This window comes from Callorhinchus milii, unplaced genomic scaffold (genome assembly GCF_018977255.1).
Source record: "Callorhinchus milii isolate IMCB2004 unplaced genomic scaffold, IMCB_Cmil_1.0 Scaffold7, whole genome shotgun sequence".
NCBI lineage: Eukaryota > Metazoa > Chordata > Chondrichthyes > Chimaeriformes > Callorhinchidae > Callorhinchus > Callorhinchus milii.
Genome location: NW_024704748.1, coordinates 11011477 through 11029583, shown reverse-complemented (window position 1 = coordinate 11029583; position 18107 = coordinate 11011477). Strand labels below are relative to the sequence as shown.

The window sequence follows — 18107 nt, the reverse complement described above, 5'->3', positions numbered from 1 at the left end:
AGTATGCTTTGCTATTTGAATAAATCACAAGGAAAGTATTTTTCATGAGATTAGTAAAATGTTATAAGCCCTGGATTTGATGCATCTCATTTTAGTTAATGTTCCTATAATTGTAAAGCCCAATGCATCTAATCCTATGGGGTCTTCATATCTTGGGAGACATTATCGAACTAGATGCTCTTATCACATTGGATTTTAATGACAGGGCTTGTGCTGAAATATTGTTGGTATACTGACCTCCGAAGGACAAGATGACATTGTTTGGTGACAAGCCGGTGTTGAGACTTCCAGTTCAGTGGTCTTCTGTTTCTTTCTCCACAAAATTGGAAGTGCAAACCTGATTTTCTTTTAAAACTATGTTTTGTTGGTAACTGGAAAGAACTGCTCTGTTTGTGCACTTTAGTGTGCATTCAAGAAGCTGTCACCTCAATTCCTGTGCAGTGAACAGACAGTGTTTCCTCTTGGTATCCTTACCAAAGTGTGGGAAGTACCTCACTTGCAAGCGGAAAAGAATCGTTGACATAACAATGCATTAGCGTAAAGATATTCTCACTTTGATTCAAAGTTTTTTTAAAATTAGTTGACGATTTTCCTACTGCTTTTGCTTTCTAATTGTGTCGGACTGAGATACGCATAGAATTCACTTTGGAATGAAGCTGTGTAAATTGTAACCAATCTCTTCAGAATCATAGAGATGATCACTTAAATGTTTAGCCAGTGAAGCACTATCTGCATTGATAAAAATGGAGGACGGTAGACTGGAAGGTTAGACTGTTATCCTTTCACATCTGGCATCCGAGCTCAGATCCAAATTTTATCTGCCCTCTAGCACTGTCTCTCCCTCTTGTGCACGCTCTCCCTCTCCCACATGGAATAAGTTGGTTAATCTCAAGCAATTTCTTATTGGATACAGAGCTGCTCACAATTAAGCACATATGGGTAATACAGTACAACTGGTTTCATGGATGACTGGGCTGAGAAGTGGAGCTCTTAATCTGTTTGGTGGTTGACACATTCCCAGGGCAAAGTAACAAGAGCTTTGCAGTTCACTTACACTGATTTGCTTGCACTCATGTTACACCTGCAGACAAGTAAAAGCGAACACAAAATGTGGTATGAATTTATTTCCCCTATTGGGTGAAACTCTCCCAATGATACTGGCTCCAAATCTGGCTGCTTCCAAATCAGCCTTGTATAAATACTCCCCAATTAAGTCATTTAACTGGTGAGATTTCCCCCATCCTTCTTTGTATATCAGTGTAAGATGTGGGCAGGCAATTCAATATTCTTAAGTGCATGCACAGGGTCAGGGCAAAGGCGAGCGTAAACATTGGTGGGGAATCAAAATCAATTGGGCTGAACAAATCAGAATTGAATGATTCTCCTAGTGAAAGCAGAGTATTTAAAAGCACTAAGCCTTCTGGATGGTAATTATAGTTCAGATTTCTGATTTACCCGAGGGATATGCTGATTACTTTATTACCAGAGCAATATTCATCACCAAACAACGTAATGGCTGCTTACGAAAGTCACATCATCTGATCTTGTGGGGTTAATGAGATTTAAACAAGGAGGGGCTGTTATTGTCAGTTAACGATGCAGTGCTTCAAGGAAGTGATGATCAATGGATCCAGATGGTTCTAATGAGATTTAGAAATCGCCTAAAAATCTTCGTTTGACACATAGGTTTTGCCCAGAGACTCAATTATCCTGTTTTCTGGTTTAAATTAAAAGGGCTCATTATTCATACACTCTCTTGTCCTTGCTTGTGTTAGATGGATAACCCCCATCCTATTCTGTTTAATTAAGCCCTATAATAATCAATATACCGTATTGTGTATCATTGTGCGAATTAATCCATGTTAACATTACAGTAAATACAGATGTTTTATGGAAAAGTGTTGTGAGGGAGTTGGGTATAATTAAATAGATGAGAAGTTTCTAAATGTAAATGCTGCAGCTGATTACCATCAAAATGCCACAGCCTCAATGATTTCTATTCCATGTGGGAATGTACGCCAGGTCCCGTTACAAAGTCTACAGTTAGATGACCTGCTCGAAATTCTGGAGGGCGCATTTAAGGTTATTTCTAAGCAGATTGTTTAAGTCATTGCAGAACAAATGTTGAAAATCCTGTCAATCTTAAGAGGCCGAGTAAAATCTGTATGGTGCTAGACTGTGGAGAAGATTTCAGCAAGGATATTAACTTTGAATTAATTCTGATTTGTTCAGTGAAAGATATTTTAGTGCAGTGCGTTAAGAGTTTGTGATTCAGGTGTGTACTCTGCACACATTGCACAAGGACTGTGAGATCTTATTCAATTTCAGAAAGCACTGACATCACAAGTATTTAGTATTTTATCTCATTGCTGACTACTGCATTTTATTAATTACCTTGATATTGTCTCAAGATATTTAGACAGTCAATGATTATTGCACTTTCAAGATGACTAATAATTCTTATGTCTAATTGATCAGAATTATCAATCACCTGATATCAATCCAATTTTATTTGGATTCATTTTCTACCTGTTTCATATCCCACAACCAAACACTTCAATTTCAAGCATTACATTTGCGACATAAACATTATTATCTTAATTATGCACAAAGGTGTTTCATCATATCTATTTTTGGGGGTTGTTGAATAATGATTAATAATGATTAAGCAACTAATAAAAATTGTTGATGAACTTTTTCAGTAAATATGCTGCAGTAACTTCTTTACAAGAGAGCAAAATGATGAACGGCAGGGCCAGAGCTGGAAACATTTGCTTTCTTGACATTTTAGATGTGTTAATTGACCCTAACAAGTAAATGTACACAATGAGAAATGATATGGCTAATTGTTCTATATTTTTACTTATTCACTCTTGGGTATATAGTTGAAATTCTATGGAGTATGCATTCATAATTGTTAATATTTTACAGCAAATATGCTCCCAGTAGGTGAGCTGATTTATAGCAGACTAACTAGTGCAGTTTGCATTTTGAAATCCAGTGGGATGACCACTCTTTACAAGTGTGCTTGTGCATTCATTGAGCAGCAATGAAATGAAAAGTTGGCAGTGTGTTTGACTAGTGAGTTGTGTTATTGCAGAGTAGAAGTGAGACCTAATGCCCTTTTGATACTGGGAATGATAAACCAGAGCATGCCAAGAGCTTTAGCACTGTTTGGTTTATAACCAACATTAGAAATAATGCAGACAAATAATGTGGAGTCCTGTAGCTCAGTGGTTAGAGCACTCGCTTTGCAAGCGAGAGACCTGAGTTCAATTCCAGGCAGGGCGAAACCTTGGGCAAGTTTCCTTACTCCACATGCGTAATAATAATCCCTCCAAAAGCAATAATAAAAATTGGTCATTTTCAATCTACGACTGTTTGTGGGACATTGCTGTGCGTAATTGGCTGCCGCGTTCGTCCACAAATATACAGTCAATTCACTTTACAGTGTGTTCTGTGTAGCGCTTTGGGACATCCTCCTGACGTGAAAAGCGCTATATCAAATGCAAGGATTATCATTATTATTATTATTATTAGACTGACCATGGTGCGGATTCCACGTGAAACTAGAATTGTTCAGGATCCACATGGATCAAGCACTGTGGTACAAATAGGGTGTTTCCCAACATCCTTTCTTGAAATAGATGCTTCTCCTTTAGCACATAGGAACCTGACCTGCGTTCAGAAAAACGTTCTGCACAGTTTTCTGTAACATGTGAAAAATGCCATGAAAAGTTTCACTTGTGAACTGTGACATTGGTGTGGTACTCTGCAAACGGTCCTGCTTGTCAGCCTTCCCAACTCCTCCCTCCACAGGCTGCACATAATTCAGAACTCTGCAGCCCATGTCCTCTCCCGCACCAACCTCTGTGACCTCATCTCCCCCACTCTCGCCCGACTCCATTGGCTCCCTGTCCTTCAGAGGATCCAGTTCAAAATCCTGGTCCTCACCTACAAAGCCCTCAATGGTCTCGCCCCACCCTATCTCTGTGACCTTCTTACCCCCTACCAACCCGCCCATTCCCTCCGTTCAGCCGGCTCCAGCCTGCTTTACGTCCCACGACCCACCCATCCCACCATTGGCGGGAGAGCCTTCAGCCACTCTGCTCCCAACCTCTGGAATTCCATCCCCCAATCACTCTGACTTGCCCTCTCCTTAGCCTCCTTCAAGTCCCACTTCAGAACCCTCCTCTTCGACCATGTCATCGGTCACCCCCCTTCCCCTCCCCTCCCTTCTCCCCCCTGACCCCAGCTCGGGTCTGAACTGCTGTACACTGTCCAGCACCTTGGGACGTCCTCCCAATGTGAAAGGCGCTATACAAATGTAATCTTCTTGTTGTTATTGTTCCCAAGCACACGTTGCTCTCCTCCCACCAAATCACAGAAGTCACAAGTCTGATCACTTCTAGATTGGAGAGACATTTGAGACCCTCACATCATCTCGGTTTCCCAAATGCTTCTCTGAATGGACAGCTTTGTACTCATGATCATTATTCTTCTACACTTTATTCCTCTCACATGAGCTAGATTTTTTTTAAGTGTAATTGTTTGTGAAGTCAGAATAATCTGCTGGCATAAATAACCTTGTCCTCCAATTGTTGTATCAGCAAAGCTCATTCCAGTTGGCTAAGTGCTTAATGTTAGGTGACACTGTACTTTCCATTTACATAATGTTTAATTGTAGACACATTTGATTACATTCGAGCTTAAACTCCTGGCTTTTCCTCACGGTAGTTTGTATGTGTCTGGAATCTAATTAATGAAAAACTATTGAATTAACACATTATTTGGCCTTGGATTAGATCCAATATACTTATTGCACATGTAAAAAGAAACAGAATGTAAATGGTTTTTATAGCATGTGATCAAATACCAGCAGAAACAAATCCCAAATGACAGGGTGATAACACAAAGCAGCTTCAACTGTTCTTTCAACCATGCATCAGCTTCCCCATCCCCCCAAACCCTGCACCAGCTTGGTTCCCTGTCAGCTTTTTAAGATGTCACTTTAAGATGTCCCCCTGACGTGAAAAATGCTATAAAATATAAGTTGTTGTTGTAAGAGCTCTTGTACCCCATGCGCGAGGGCGTGATCTCCTGTAGCCCCGCAGTCAGGACATTGGTGAGCTTGGCGAGCAATGCTGTTTTTGGCAGATCTCCAGACTCTTCGGGCCTGCGCTAGTGTCCCATTCCGTACCCTCATTCCCTCCCCCTCCCCCCACTCGAGTTAGCCACCCAATTTCTGTTAAAGAAAGCATTAATAATTTGTTTTGCAACAATCTAATATGTGCTATTTCTTCATGTATAGTTTTTATCAATGAAGTGAAAAAAGTAGGTTTGCAGTAAAAATGTACCTCAGTAGCACCAATGAACCTTCTGCAATTTTCTGCAAAATTTGTCAAATTTCTCTGCAATTTCCCACAAAACCTGTCAAATTTTTCCACATTTTTGTGGTAAGTATTTCCACAATTTTCTATTGGCCCTGGCCATAACCCTCTTTATACCTAGGAATTCTCAGAATTAGCTCCCCATTCATTTTCGGTTCCATTTTCTGTTTTTATCTCTATAGTTTGCTTAATTGCACTGGTGTTCAATACTGAGGTGCAGTTTGAGGTTAGATCTGTAAATTGTGACAAAATGCTAAAGCACTTTACCATTCTTCTGGTTGTGAGACTGCTTTAACCATGGTACAGGGAGAGAGAACCACAGTCAATAACTGGTGCTTTGTCTCACACACAGATTGTGTTACGTGAAGCTGAAGCTGCTGCTGATAGCCATAGAGTACAAGTCAGACAAAAGGGAGAGCAGGTGAGTGTTCCAGCATTTGTTGCGAAACATTAATACGTCTCTGCTAATTGCTCACTGAATCTTTCCAATCAGGGAATTTAGGAAAATGTTGGCTCAGAATACCTGGTACTATGGTTGCTATACAACAAGCAATTTTAACATTATTTCACAGTGGCATCTTAGTTCCTATGTACAGCGTTAACTGCAGAAGGGATGAAGCAGGGAAAAGGAAACATTGTGATGCACATGATACAGTTAACTTGTGTGATTTGTTTCACGCGATTTTTATTTTCAGAGAAATGGTGCTTCTTCCCAGACCATTCTTATACTAGTGTACAAGTGTTCGCAGAGAAGAGTAGCAAGAGGTTTAAGAGATGGTATTGAGATCAGTCAACAGACCCTTAAAACCCAAAAGATTACATTAATTGGACACTAAGAAACATCTAAATATCGCATCAGATTAATTTGGTGCATTAATACTAATAAAGGCAATGCAACCCCTCTCTCACCACCACCTCCCCCGCCCCCCCCCCCCCCCCCCACAGAGTAATCTGATTAATTCTATGCTTTTGTACAGAATAATACAAATCAGTTTGATATTTATCAATTTCATATGAAAGAAATGCATCACAACTAATGATTTGTATGTCCCACCCATTGGAAAGCAAGGCAGTCGTGTTGAAATCATTGAAGAAAGATAGATAATGAAGATTAAATGTAGTTTATTTAACTTCAAAGCATGTGCGTCACTGAGCCCTACAACTGCGGTTGACCAATGGAATAAACGTGTTTTTATAAAGGTGGCAAAGACCCCAGTATCAAATCCTCACTAAAAACTTAAAATCAGATGGAGAAAATGGAACAGTTCAAAGCAGTCAAGATTATTTTACAAACTTTGTTGCATGCTTTCAATGGTTACCAACAGGAATGCCGTTTTCATTAAATTTTAAAGAAAGTATCGCAAGATTTGGACTGTCATGAAATTTCATTTCAATTAAAAAAAAGTACGGGCATTTTTGAGTTACTTTGTGAAAAAAAATACTAATTTTATTGCAAGTAATCCCCTTGGTGAAAAATATCATGCATCGTCCCTTCCGTGCATGATTGTTAACGCTCAGATTTGCACGATGGATGTGGGACTTGGAACCTGTTTTCTGTTGCATTTGCTGGAACAGCACATTTCCAACAGCTACCTGGTGCATCACACAGAAAACAATAATAATACTAATAATCGTTGCATTTAACATGATGCCTTATCACATCATTCGAGACGTCGAAAAAGGCCTTACAGGATATATTGCAAAGTGGATTTGACTACTTTGTTGGTGAACGTGGCAGCCAGTTTGCATACAGCAATTTTCTCAACAAACAGCCATGGAGTGAGTGACCAGTTTTATTTGTGAGATTGTTGGCCAGGACACTGGGAGAAACTCCCTTCTCTTTTTGAATTGTGCTGTGGGATCTTTAATGTCCTGAATAGGCAGGCATGATCTCGTTTTAACATCTCATCCGAAGGATGGCACATCCAACAATGCAATACATCCCCAGCACTACATTGGACTGTCACCTTAGAATGTGTGATTCCAAGTCCCAACGTGGGGCTTGAACCCACAATCTTCTGACTCAGAGACGAGAATGAGTCAGGCTGACACACAATGCTTCCAAATAACATTTGGGAAAGTTGAAATGGAAACAAAGAGGCAAATATTTTACTTTGTACATCAGGGTTCATTATAGATTGAGTTCTGATGAAGGGTCATGGACCCAAAACGTAGACTCACTTTCCTTTCTCCATAGATGCTGCCAGACCTGCTGAGCATTCCCAGTGATTTCTGTTTTTGTTTTGGGTTTCCAGCATCTGCAGTATTTTGCGTTTTATTCATTATAGATTTTGCTGCTCTGAAATGTGCAGTGGGTGAATGATGCTGATTAAAAGCCCTTTCTAAATATAGCCTCTTAATGGGAACAGACTTTATGTCAACCAAAGTATTCCTTTATCCATTCATTCCCATTTAGTAAGTAAGCTATTGATCATGTACTGATCCTAATTGTCAGTAACGTGTTCAAGAACTAGAGCCATTGACCCGTTTCTGACAGTAGGCTTGCAGTAGTTGAGGAAAGCAGCCTATGAGCTCCTTCGGATCTGTTGAATGGGAGTAGCACAATCGGTTGAAACGATCATGCTGGTTAGACTTAATCGCACCTGAAAAACCTTCACTGACCTCAAAGGAAGCTTAACCACGTGCAAACAAAAGCCATTCCTTGCATCTGTAAGTCTGCTCAGGCAGGCTGAGAATCATCACTATTAAAGCAGCATTTCATTAATTGGCAGAAGTTTAATCCCACTTTCTGCAAAATGATCTGGTGAAAAAGCATTTAAGCAATAAGCACAAGATGACTGAAGGCACAGTCTTGATTGTGTCAAGTGAGCATCCAGTGAAAGTGATGAAGGTTTGCAGGAGGCAGGAGATGGGTGGGGGCGGCTTGCTCAGCTGCTTATGGTCAAAGCTAGCAATACCACTAAATATTGAGTTTCTGAAGCACATTTTACAGTCAGTCCCCGTTATAAGGTGGTGGTTGGCGAGTCTATAGAAGAAGACCTTGCATTATAATGGGTTGAGTTACAGTGGGGTGGGAGTCAGCTATAACAACGCTACAGGCTAGAATCCCCACTCTCCCCTTCATCCTTGTCCATCACAGTGTTGTGTGCTTACCATGAAAAATAATACAAAATTCAAACAATCCCTGTGTGTTCTCATCTGCAGTGCTTTGTTCTTGTGTTTTTGTCATTTTGCTAAGATTGGTGTTTAGAATGAGAAAAGTGTTTTCTTGTTTTTTTTATATATGATCCAAGAAAAAAAAGATTTTCTCACTCTGCTTTGTTTTTTTTGTTGCCACCTGTTTGTTTCTACCAAAGTGTTTGATTTGAAATGTTCTCTTGTTCTTTGCAGAAGTGGAAAGCGGTATGCCCCTCTTCATTCACTCACCTACAAACAAACTTCAACACATCTTCGTTCTCCTACACCTTCTGATTCCTAACCTAATTCCTATAAAACTAATTCTTTGATTTTCATCGAGTCAGGAGTATCATACCAAAATATATTAGTTTGTTCCCGTTTTTTAAAAATCAACATAAAAAAGCATTTCCTTTCTTTAGTACCAAAGCAATAGTTTCCTTTGCAGGAAAAATCCACCAATACACAGTATTTTCTTGTGGTTTTATTCCTTGTCCTAGCACAGATGGTGATCATTCTTGCTTCATAAAATGTTTGTGCTTTACTCCTCCCCTTCATTAATAATCCTCGCCTCCATTAATCATTGAATGTAAATGCCCAATACAGTACATGCATTCCCTTCTTGCTACTCAAGAGTGTCTAACTGATGTATTTTTCCAATATCTTCTTTTAAAGTATACCTCAAGTTATGCATAATTTCACAAAATCATTAATATTTGAAAATCATGCTAATTAACGAGCTAGTATTTATTTTCCCTCTGATATATACTGATAGTTTTTGAGAAACATTGAGAGAAAGGGATCACATTTCACGCTTCACATCGATTTACCTCAAGTTAAAAAAAAATCATTGGCTTATATTGCAGAACTTTTTTTGACATTTCTTTGAAGTTTTTCATTGCATTAGCATGCTTGTCAATGATTTATTCTGTCCATTTCAAAGACCGCCACTTGCTACGTTTGCTGCTTGACACTGAGTGAAAAACATCACGCAAAAGATTTTTTTGTGTTCCTTTATATCAACACCTGTTGATATTTATTTTCATTTTTTCTGACCAGGTTATCTCTTTCTTTTTTCCTCATTGAATTGCTCTCTCCGCCTCACACTCCTTCCCCCCACCCACATTTTGCTGATTTGTTCCTGTGCTTCCTTTCACCTCTTGCTTGTGTCTGTCCCTCACCTCCTTGCTTTGTGTGCAGTGGCTAGGTGCATTACGAAAGTAAGTTCTTCCTGTCAGTTTGATATTCAATGATACAACTGCAGCGAAGTTACTGCAGTGATTAGCCCCCTACCTCTTAGGCGGTGGCTATGCTTCTACTTTTGGAGTCTTTCCTGATGTGAAGTAGTTTGCGGTGGATGCTTGTGATTGTAATTCACAGCCTGAAAGACTAATAGATAAACTTGCTTCCGGAATTTCCACTTCATTTTACATTATTTAACAACAAACCCACTAAAGTATAAATATGGGACAGTAAAAGACAATCTATACAAAGAATCTATTTATCATAATAATAGGTTTAAATGTCTGCAGAGACCTGATCTCTCATTGGCGGTGTGGTAATCCCCGGCAGATTCCTAACTCTGGCAGATTCTGGGGAAAAATAAATTATACTGACAGTTTTTATAAAATCACTTGATTTGAATGATGGACCACAAAGGAGCTTCAATCTCTGATCTATGCAAAACCATCTGATCTCATCTGGGATGACAGTTAGGAGGAGGAACTGACCTTTTGAGCAACACATCCCTCTATCCAAGATACTTTGAGTTATTAAGCGACCCCTGTGCCTTTGTTGAAGAAATTGTAACAGGTACACTTTACCTACATTAAACAGAGTAGGACACGTTGAATAAGCTAGATAAACGAGAGCAGCACACTTAATTTTGCTTTTCCTCAATTAATTCATTAATTAGGACAAATGATCATAACTCCAAATTACTGTATTTCCAAATGAAATTCTAAAACTTGCCTGAATAAATATATGCCTCAGGATTGGTAATTTGTGGCTATGCATTAACTTAATTTCAAATAAATCATCAATTTGTGAAAACAACACAATAGTAAATTGCTATTTGATCATTGCAGGAATGCAGTGGAATGTATATTCTTCAGTTTCTTCAGTCGGGGCAATAATATTTTGTCCAGATATAAAATCAATCACCATTATATTTGGAAGCGATCTTGCAATAGACCAGGTAACCAATGGAAGGCTTCTATTCTCGGCTAATAAAAATAATGGCCTTAAAAGCCATCAAGAGCAAGAAGTTAAATCCTGGAAGCAATTTTACTCTTTCTTTTGAACATGCCATGTCCTAAGTGTGCATTTGCTTTCTATCCTCTTTCCTTTGTGAGCAGAAAGCTGAATATCTTGTCCAACTAAGAGTACTGAGAGTGCCCAGAAGAATGAGCTGGATGTTTATTCTGAACAATTGGGGTTATTGCAGGATATCAGTCTGCAGTCTGATAACATACTCGGGCGTTGTGAATCTCGTCAGTGTATCAGCCATCTCTTTCCTTTGGGCCAGGTTACCGAACCTAACATATAGCTGTGCTGTGTACTAGTTATAATCTAGATTTGTATTGCCTTGTACTTTAAGCTATGTGTCATTATGCACATAGCTCAAACAGTATTTAATGAATTATGTTGCAAATAACGTTTCAATCACTGGGGAATTGTACAGGCTACAGTAACTGATTTTTAGCATGATGTTTATTGCAGTCTTAAAAAGAAACATCTCAGAAAGGATCTGATAGAAGTATATAAAATGTTGAATAAGTTGAAGAAAATAAACCCAGAAAAAGAGGGTGTTTTTCTGTGATGAGAGCAGGCAGGATAAGAGAACACACGTACATAGTTGTGAAGGGCAATTTTGAGAACGGACACCCAGGAAATATGTGCAAACATTTCCTTGTGGTTGGCTCAGAAACAATATGCCTGAGGTCAAGAGATCACCAACCTTCTCAGTTGGAAAATATATCATGATATGGGGAGGGAGTGTCCTCAATACACGAAGGAGGTAATTTAGGTCGCAAGGAGATAGAAAGTGTGTTTTGGAGAGAGATAATGGAAAATCTGCAGGAATAAGCATCAAAACTATACCTGAATTAGAAGCAGTATTTAGTTTGGAGTTACCAATATCCAGAAGAAGGTTTTTACTTCTGCTTTGTTATCAGAAGGCTATAGAATTGGAGAAAAGTGAGAACTTATTTTGGGAGATGCTGTCAAGCAGATGGTATTTTGCTAACCATGCATCTAAATATTAAGAATCCAATAATCCATTTCATTTCAGGCGTCAATTGAATCATTCACAGTCATCTGTGAAATGTATTCAGCCGTTGAATTTTATCAGGAGTTAGTGCAATCCATTTGAGAGTGACTTCTTTTCAGTAAAGATCCTTGTACCATTCCCCTTTGATTATTACACTATTGAGATGAAGTTTCTCTCAAACAGCAGCTAATGGGAACGTATTTTTTGTGTTTTTTTACTGAGTAGCATATTAATCAATCCTGGGAACAACGTCAAGATTCAAGAAGGCACGTTGGGATTTTTCATTGCAAGTGATGCCAAAGAAGTAAAAAGGTAGGTGGTCCCTTTGATTTGATTCCTGGTAGGGTGAAACCTTGGGCAAATTTCCTTACTCCACACTCCTGATAATAATCCATCAAGAAAAAAAACAATAATAAATTGGTCACTTCAATCCACGACTGTTTGTGGGACACTGCTATGTGCAATTGGCTGCCGCATGTTGCTCACAACTATACATTTAATTCACTTTACAGTCTATTCTAGAAGACGTGAAAAGCACTATATCAAATGCAAGGATTATTATTATTATTCTTGATAACGAGACAATTCCTGTCTACTTTCACTTAATTGTTTCATATGTTAAATGCAGTGAATGAAATACTGCCCTTTTGGGGGAAAGCTTTCATGCCCTGTTATCCAAACCTGTACGAGAATGAATCTCAGTCATTGCTATTAATGCAGTGATTGAACAATAAAAATCTTTAACCTATTTTCTGGAAAGATCTGGCAGTGAATCTTTAAACAAGTGTGTGAAAAATAGCTGCTCAATGAAAGATTATGAGGTGTGGGACCGAGTTTTGGACTCTCAACTAGAAGGCTGAGATCCAATACCAATTTCGAGCACCGAAGTCACCAGTACTACTAATTGTCACTAAGAGACGCCACAAGGACAGTTGGGGTGGGGAATGGAAATAGTACACTAGTGCATTAGGCCATGTTAGAGTTTTGGTCAAAGATTGGTGTTGGAGACGACGATAAAGCAACAGGGAGTCTGAAATATAAAACTTGCCACCTAACAACCAGTACCTTGATGAACGCAATTCAGGAACAACAACAACAAGATTTCATTTATAGAGCACCTTTCACGTCGGGAGGACGTCCCAAGGCGCTGGACAGTTGGGTCAGGACGCGAGCAGGGGGGGGAAATGGTCAGAGTGAGGGGAGGGAGCGAGGAGGGGGTAGAGAGTCGAGAGGGGAGCTGAAGGCATGGTCGAAGAGAAAGGTCTTGAGACCGGCCTTTGAAACCAGTTTTGAAAAATTCAAACGCAACAGAGTTGCTCTTGTATTTTAAGGTTCGACTGAAAACCTGGTTGGTTTAGCTGCAGAAAATATTCAGAAGGGGATATTATCCAGATCTTGAAAATGCTGAGAGATGCGGATAAAGTGGCAGCAGAAGGTTATTTAACTTGCACTGTAATTGCAAAACTGGATAACAACCTGCATTAATGTAGCACCCTTTACATTGAATAACACTTCACATAGCTGGAGTCAGACTTCGAGCATCATTTTTATATCGTCTTTCCGCAGGGCATTCTTCTACTGCAAAGCGTGTCACGATGACATCACAGATCCCAAAAGGATTAAAAAGTGTGGCTGCAAACGGCGTAAGTAATGTTCTTAATTTCTTACCGGGAGTTACTTTGCTACTGTGCCTGAATGCATTAAAACATGCAATGCAAGATTTTACGGCTACGGTGCCCGGATAATGCTGGGGCAACTTGCCTATTGTGCAATGTTTTTTTTTGCCAGTTTGTCACTGAAGATGAGAGATAAAGTAGAGCAGTTAAACTCCATTTAGGCGCTCATTAGACATTAGATATACATAGTACACTATAAATGATTAGTATTCAAAAGCAGCAGGCTTTCGTTTTAAACAGTTTTGAAGTGTACAGGTGCACATTTTATTGCATCTCCACCATTAATTATAACCCTCATTTGGCATGAGTTTGTTTCAGCAGCCATATAAAAAAATGTTATAGACTATAAACCTTTCGTTCTAGATGTGAAAAGAGGTCAGTGCGTTTGAAAAGTCAACTCTCACTAATTATTGAAAGGCATGCCTTCTTATGTTGTAAAAGCATCATAGTTTTTATCCTCTCCTTAAAATAATTATCAAACTATAATATTTTGAAATAAAATAATAAATTATTATCAATAATGTTATGGTGAATCTGAGAACGTTAATGGATATTGAGCACCAAAGTGATTAGGTGACTCACCCCCCCCCCCCCCCACAAATGTAAAACGTTTGCGGAGAAGAACAACATTTCAGAAACGAGGAGATCAAATTTGAGTCTATTAATGATGTGATGTGGAACAGATGTATAAATAAAATGACATGATTAGTGAGGCTGAAGAAGTAGCTTGTCAGAACTAAACTTCCTCTGTTTGAAAACACTAGAGGTAATGCTCCAAGTCAGCTGGAAAAACAAAGACAAACCCTTGCCAAATGTATTGTATTTTGCAGCCCCATCATGGTGGATCATACAATATGCAATACATAAGTACCAGGAAGATGTGGATGATTTTTTAAAAAAAATACACACATCATAGGATCTGCTGTCACACTTGGAACCCAGTTCCAATAGATTTATCATTACATTGGCATTAGTCATGTCACATTGTTAACATATACCTGACCTACTTAACCACTTGTCCAAACCTGTTAGGCCCATTATTAATAATTTAAACAAAAATCTTGGTGCATCAGCAGAGGTCAAGAATAATTAAAGTGAGTAGGCTTTATCTTTAAAAAAAAGACTGCTTGAAAGCTCGACAAAAATTCATCTTAAAAGTATCATTATTTTTTCATATTAAATCTAAATTATTCAAGGACGGTACAGAATTTGCAAGTAAAGGTTCATATTAGGGGGGAAATAGCTATTTTGAATTTTAAATATAAAATAGTTCCCTGTCATAAAAGAATGACTCAACAGAAAAAAATTATGTTTTTAAAATGTGTGCGTCTTACGTGTATACATACATTTCCTTCTCGTATGTGAACTTGGTTCCTAAACATTCACGGCTTTTTGACATGTGCCACTGTTGCGGCTTCCATGATAGGAGATAAAGAACAAAGATGTGTAGAACTATTGTCCTGATATTCAGGCACTCAAAAGTCCATGTATGAAATGATTGCAAGTATCTTTTGATGATTGACATAATTTTGATTTATTTTTCTCCTTGCTGCCTATGGAACATGAAACTGTAATTTAACTGCACACTGATAGTGATCTATTGTGAGTAAAAATGGGTTCCCTGTTGCCCACAGTGCGGTCCAACCTGTCTTCCTTGAGCAGAGATTTTTTTGTGTGTGTTGCATGTGTAGCAGTTATATCATACGCACACATCATCTTGAACACTGCCCACAGATCACCCTGAATCTGTAGAGAATACAGCAGCCAAAGTGGCAAGCTTCCCGTGTAATAAGCGATTCGATTTGAAACCAGGGAACGGATGGAAATTAAACAACAGAGCATAGAGGGGAGAAGGGCTCACTCACCTAGCTTTCAGTAGCCCTTTTGCAGGCCTTTTTGTTTGTTTATTAGCATTAATCGGATAAAAATCAACACAAATGTTCTTACTAAGTTTCAACCTTTTTTTGGGTGGGCATGAGGCTTAGGCTTAGAATTGCTGAGGTTGTGTTGAAAAGCTGTGAGAAGCCCCATCAACTGTTTGATCATCATAAGAGGAATGGATGGTGGAATTACGTCAATCCTCCCCTCCAATTAGGTAGGCCAAGAGTGTGCCTCTCCTCTAGAGGCTTTAGTTGATTTTTACAAAATGTTTGCATAGGCACAGGATGGCCTTTTGCATTAAGGGCCAGGTTGGCTATTGGTGCAGCACTGAAAAGCCTACTACTTGATGAGCACCCCAAAACTAGTTCTGCAGTGCAGAGGAGGGACAGAATTTTTGCATCATTCAGACAGTGATGCACGAAAAGTAGTATTTCCTCTACTTTGAAGAAAGGCCGCCCGCAGGGTTCCAAAGAAGGTAAAGATATCCAAAGATATTTTTCAATCCTTTCGAATATCGTTTAAATCCCATTTGAGCAGACCAAGGGAGATACTGCCTCATTAGATTCTGTTCCAGTAATCAGGATCAAATGGGCTGATTCAATGTGGACATTTACAAGTTAACTAAACAAAGCAATTTTTAGCTTCAGTTAATGAAAATCCAACCTGCCAATTTCTCCAATTCTAGAGAAAGTGAATGGCCGTTAAATGCTTACCATGGATAGACTGAGCGGTGAATCATTCAGGAAAGTCTAGTTGGTCATGAATTTTATGATGCTGCTGTATTTTCTGCTGTATTTTCAATGAATTTAAAATAATCTGTGGGAAGCCCCATCAATTTAAGAAAGTTTACAAAGGGACGGGTATCAATCAAACTGATTCTTGTGTCCTGCTTCTACCCCAAGGCCGTTTCCTCCATTTATTTATTTTTGTGTCTGTAATCACTAATACTTACTGAATTGAAATGAATTTGCCCTCATTTCAATTTGTGTTGGTAGTTGGGCCCTTTTTTACTCACTACCCATGACTGGACCCTCACAGCTTTCACATTTTTCAGAGCTCATGCTCTCCAATGCAGATCCACTAGATGTCCTCAGAGACCAACCCATTTCTCCTCCTCGTCCTCCTCTGGTCTCCAACCGTACACTTCAGGTTTCCCCGAATGACACAAAAACATTTCGAATGGCAGTATAACCATGTTTTTGCAATGAATCCATATGGCAGTTTGTGTGTTGTGTTAGTGGAAGTATTCTTCCAGTGTAGCACCACATGCATAACCATCAAGACTAACATCTCTCAACATGTCGTGTCATTGTGTGAAAGTTGCTACTACTGTTTGTGGTTTCTCTCTCTCCCCTGATCACCACCCGCCACCCCTCCCTCAAAACACAACGAATGCAGTGTATATTACAGCATGGAATTTTTTTGAGATATGAGCGCAAATGTTAACATTTATGAATGCTTCAATCGAATAACCATTTTTGAATCTTTTTTTTTCATTTTTTTATTGCCAAGGTTGAAGCCTGTTTTCTCAGCATGCTGTGATTTCAGTAGTTGTGCATGGATTAAGAAACAGCACCTCCGGTCTTCCTTTTTATATAAAAAAAATTCTGAGGTCATTCATACCCACACATATTTATTATGTGCATCTTGTGGACGATTCCCCAATGAGCGGTGAGATTAATTGGCCCAAGTATTTGGTTTCATTTCACGAAACAAAATCAAAATAGTTTGTCTCCCTCAAGATTTTGTTCCTTTTAAAAAGTGCCGGATTCAATTAGTGTCACATTGAAACGATTGGCATAGTTCTAAGGAAGACAAGAGGTTGAGCCACCCAGCATCACGAGCATTTATCAGGCTTTTGATGCTCCTTTCCTAATTAAGATACCAGTGCTAATGACTGGCCTTGGCATTTGCATTGAACAAGCCTGACGCTGCATGATGTGATGTTTTTTTTCTCTCAGCTAACGGGTACTGTAAGCAACCTTTTGCTGAAAGTTTAAACATTTTACAACTCAAAACCCTACAAAATTGCAGAGAAAAGGGATTCTACTACAGATCCCTCTCATTCATCACCCCCCTCCCCCGCGCCTTTTTTCCTCGATCATAGCGGTGACCCTTGCTTGGCCAATAATTTTGATATAAATGGCCTTAGGTCAGTGCTTGACTCAGTTGAGAGCTTGAAATATTATGTCTGCAGTGTGACATAATGGCTTTTTCAACAAAAGTTGATACCTTTTCATTATTTTTTAAAAAGAAGTACTGGGGTTAATATGAAATAATAAGGCTTTATGTTTATTGAACAAGTGAATCAATTAGCACAATTACCATTACCATTTCGACTTCATGTGCTTGAAAGAATTAGACCTGTATTTTATGAACTAGTAAAATCTGACATGTTCATTTCGATAGCAGTAATTACAATGAACATGTTAATTGTAACCAAATTTCTGTGAGCATCCTGTGCACATCCCTCCAAAACGTATGACAAAAATACTCAAAAATATGCATCGTGACTCAATTTCCTATAATTGCCTGTTTTTTTTGCTAAATTGTTATAAAACAGGATGTGCGTGTGTTCTTGAACGGATCTACGATTGAAATTCATGCAAACTTCTTGTGGCCCAGTGGAAAAGTTGCCTTGCTGGCAAACTCGATTGCAAACTTGAAAATACTTAAAAATGTTTATCATCAATTTCAAAGTGATATGCTGAAGTTTTTTATTTCAACTTGTAAAAATGACTTCTTGTTATTGTG

The 18107-nt window shown here is 38.9% G+C and overlaps 1 protein-coding gene across 1 annotated transcript in view; it reads left to right on the top strand.

Moving 5' to 3' along the window:
- The window catches only part of kcnma1a (potassium large conductance calcium-activated channel, subfamily M, alpha member 1a), a 325301-nt gene that overhangs the window by 251969 nt on the left and 55225 nt on the right, over positions 1 to 18107 (top strand). Inside the window, exons 16-19 of the mRNA XM_007898488.2 lie at positions 5743 to 5811; positions 12022 to 12108; positions 13363 to 13439; positions 15066 to 15074. Coding sequence (XP_007896679.1) covers positions 5743 to 5811; positions 12022 to 12108; positions 13363 to 13439; positions 15066 to 15074 — 242 coding nt within the window. The remainder of the gene's footprint in view (positions 1 to 5742; positions 5812 to 12021; positions 12109 to 13362; positions 13440 to 15065; positions 15075 to 18107) is intronic.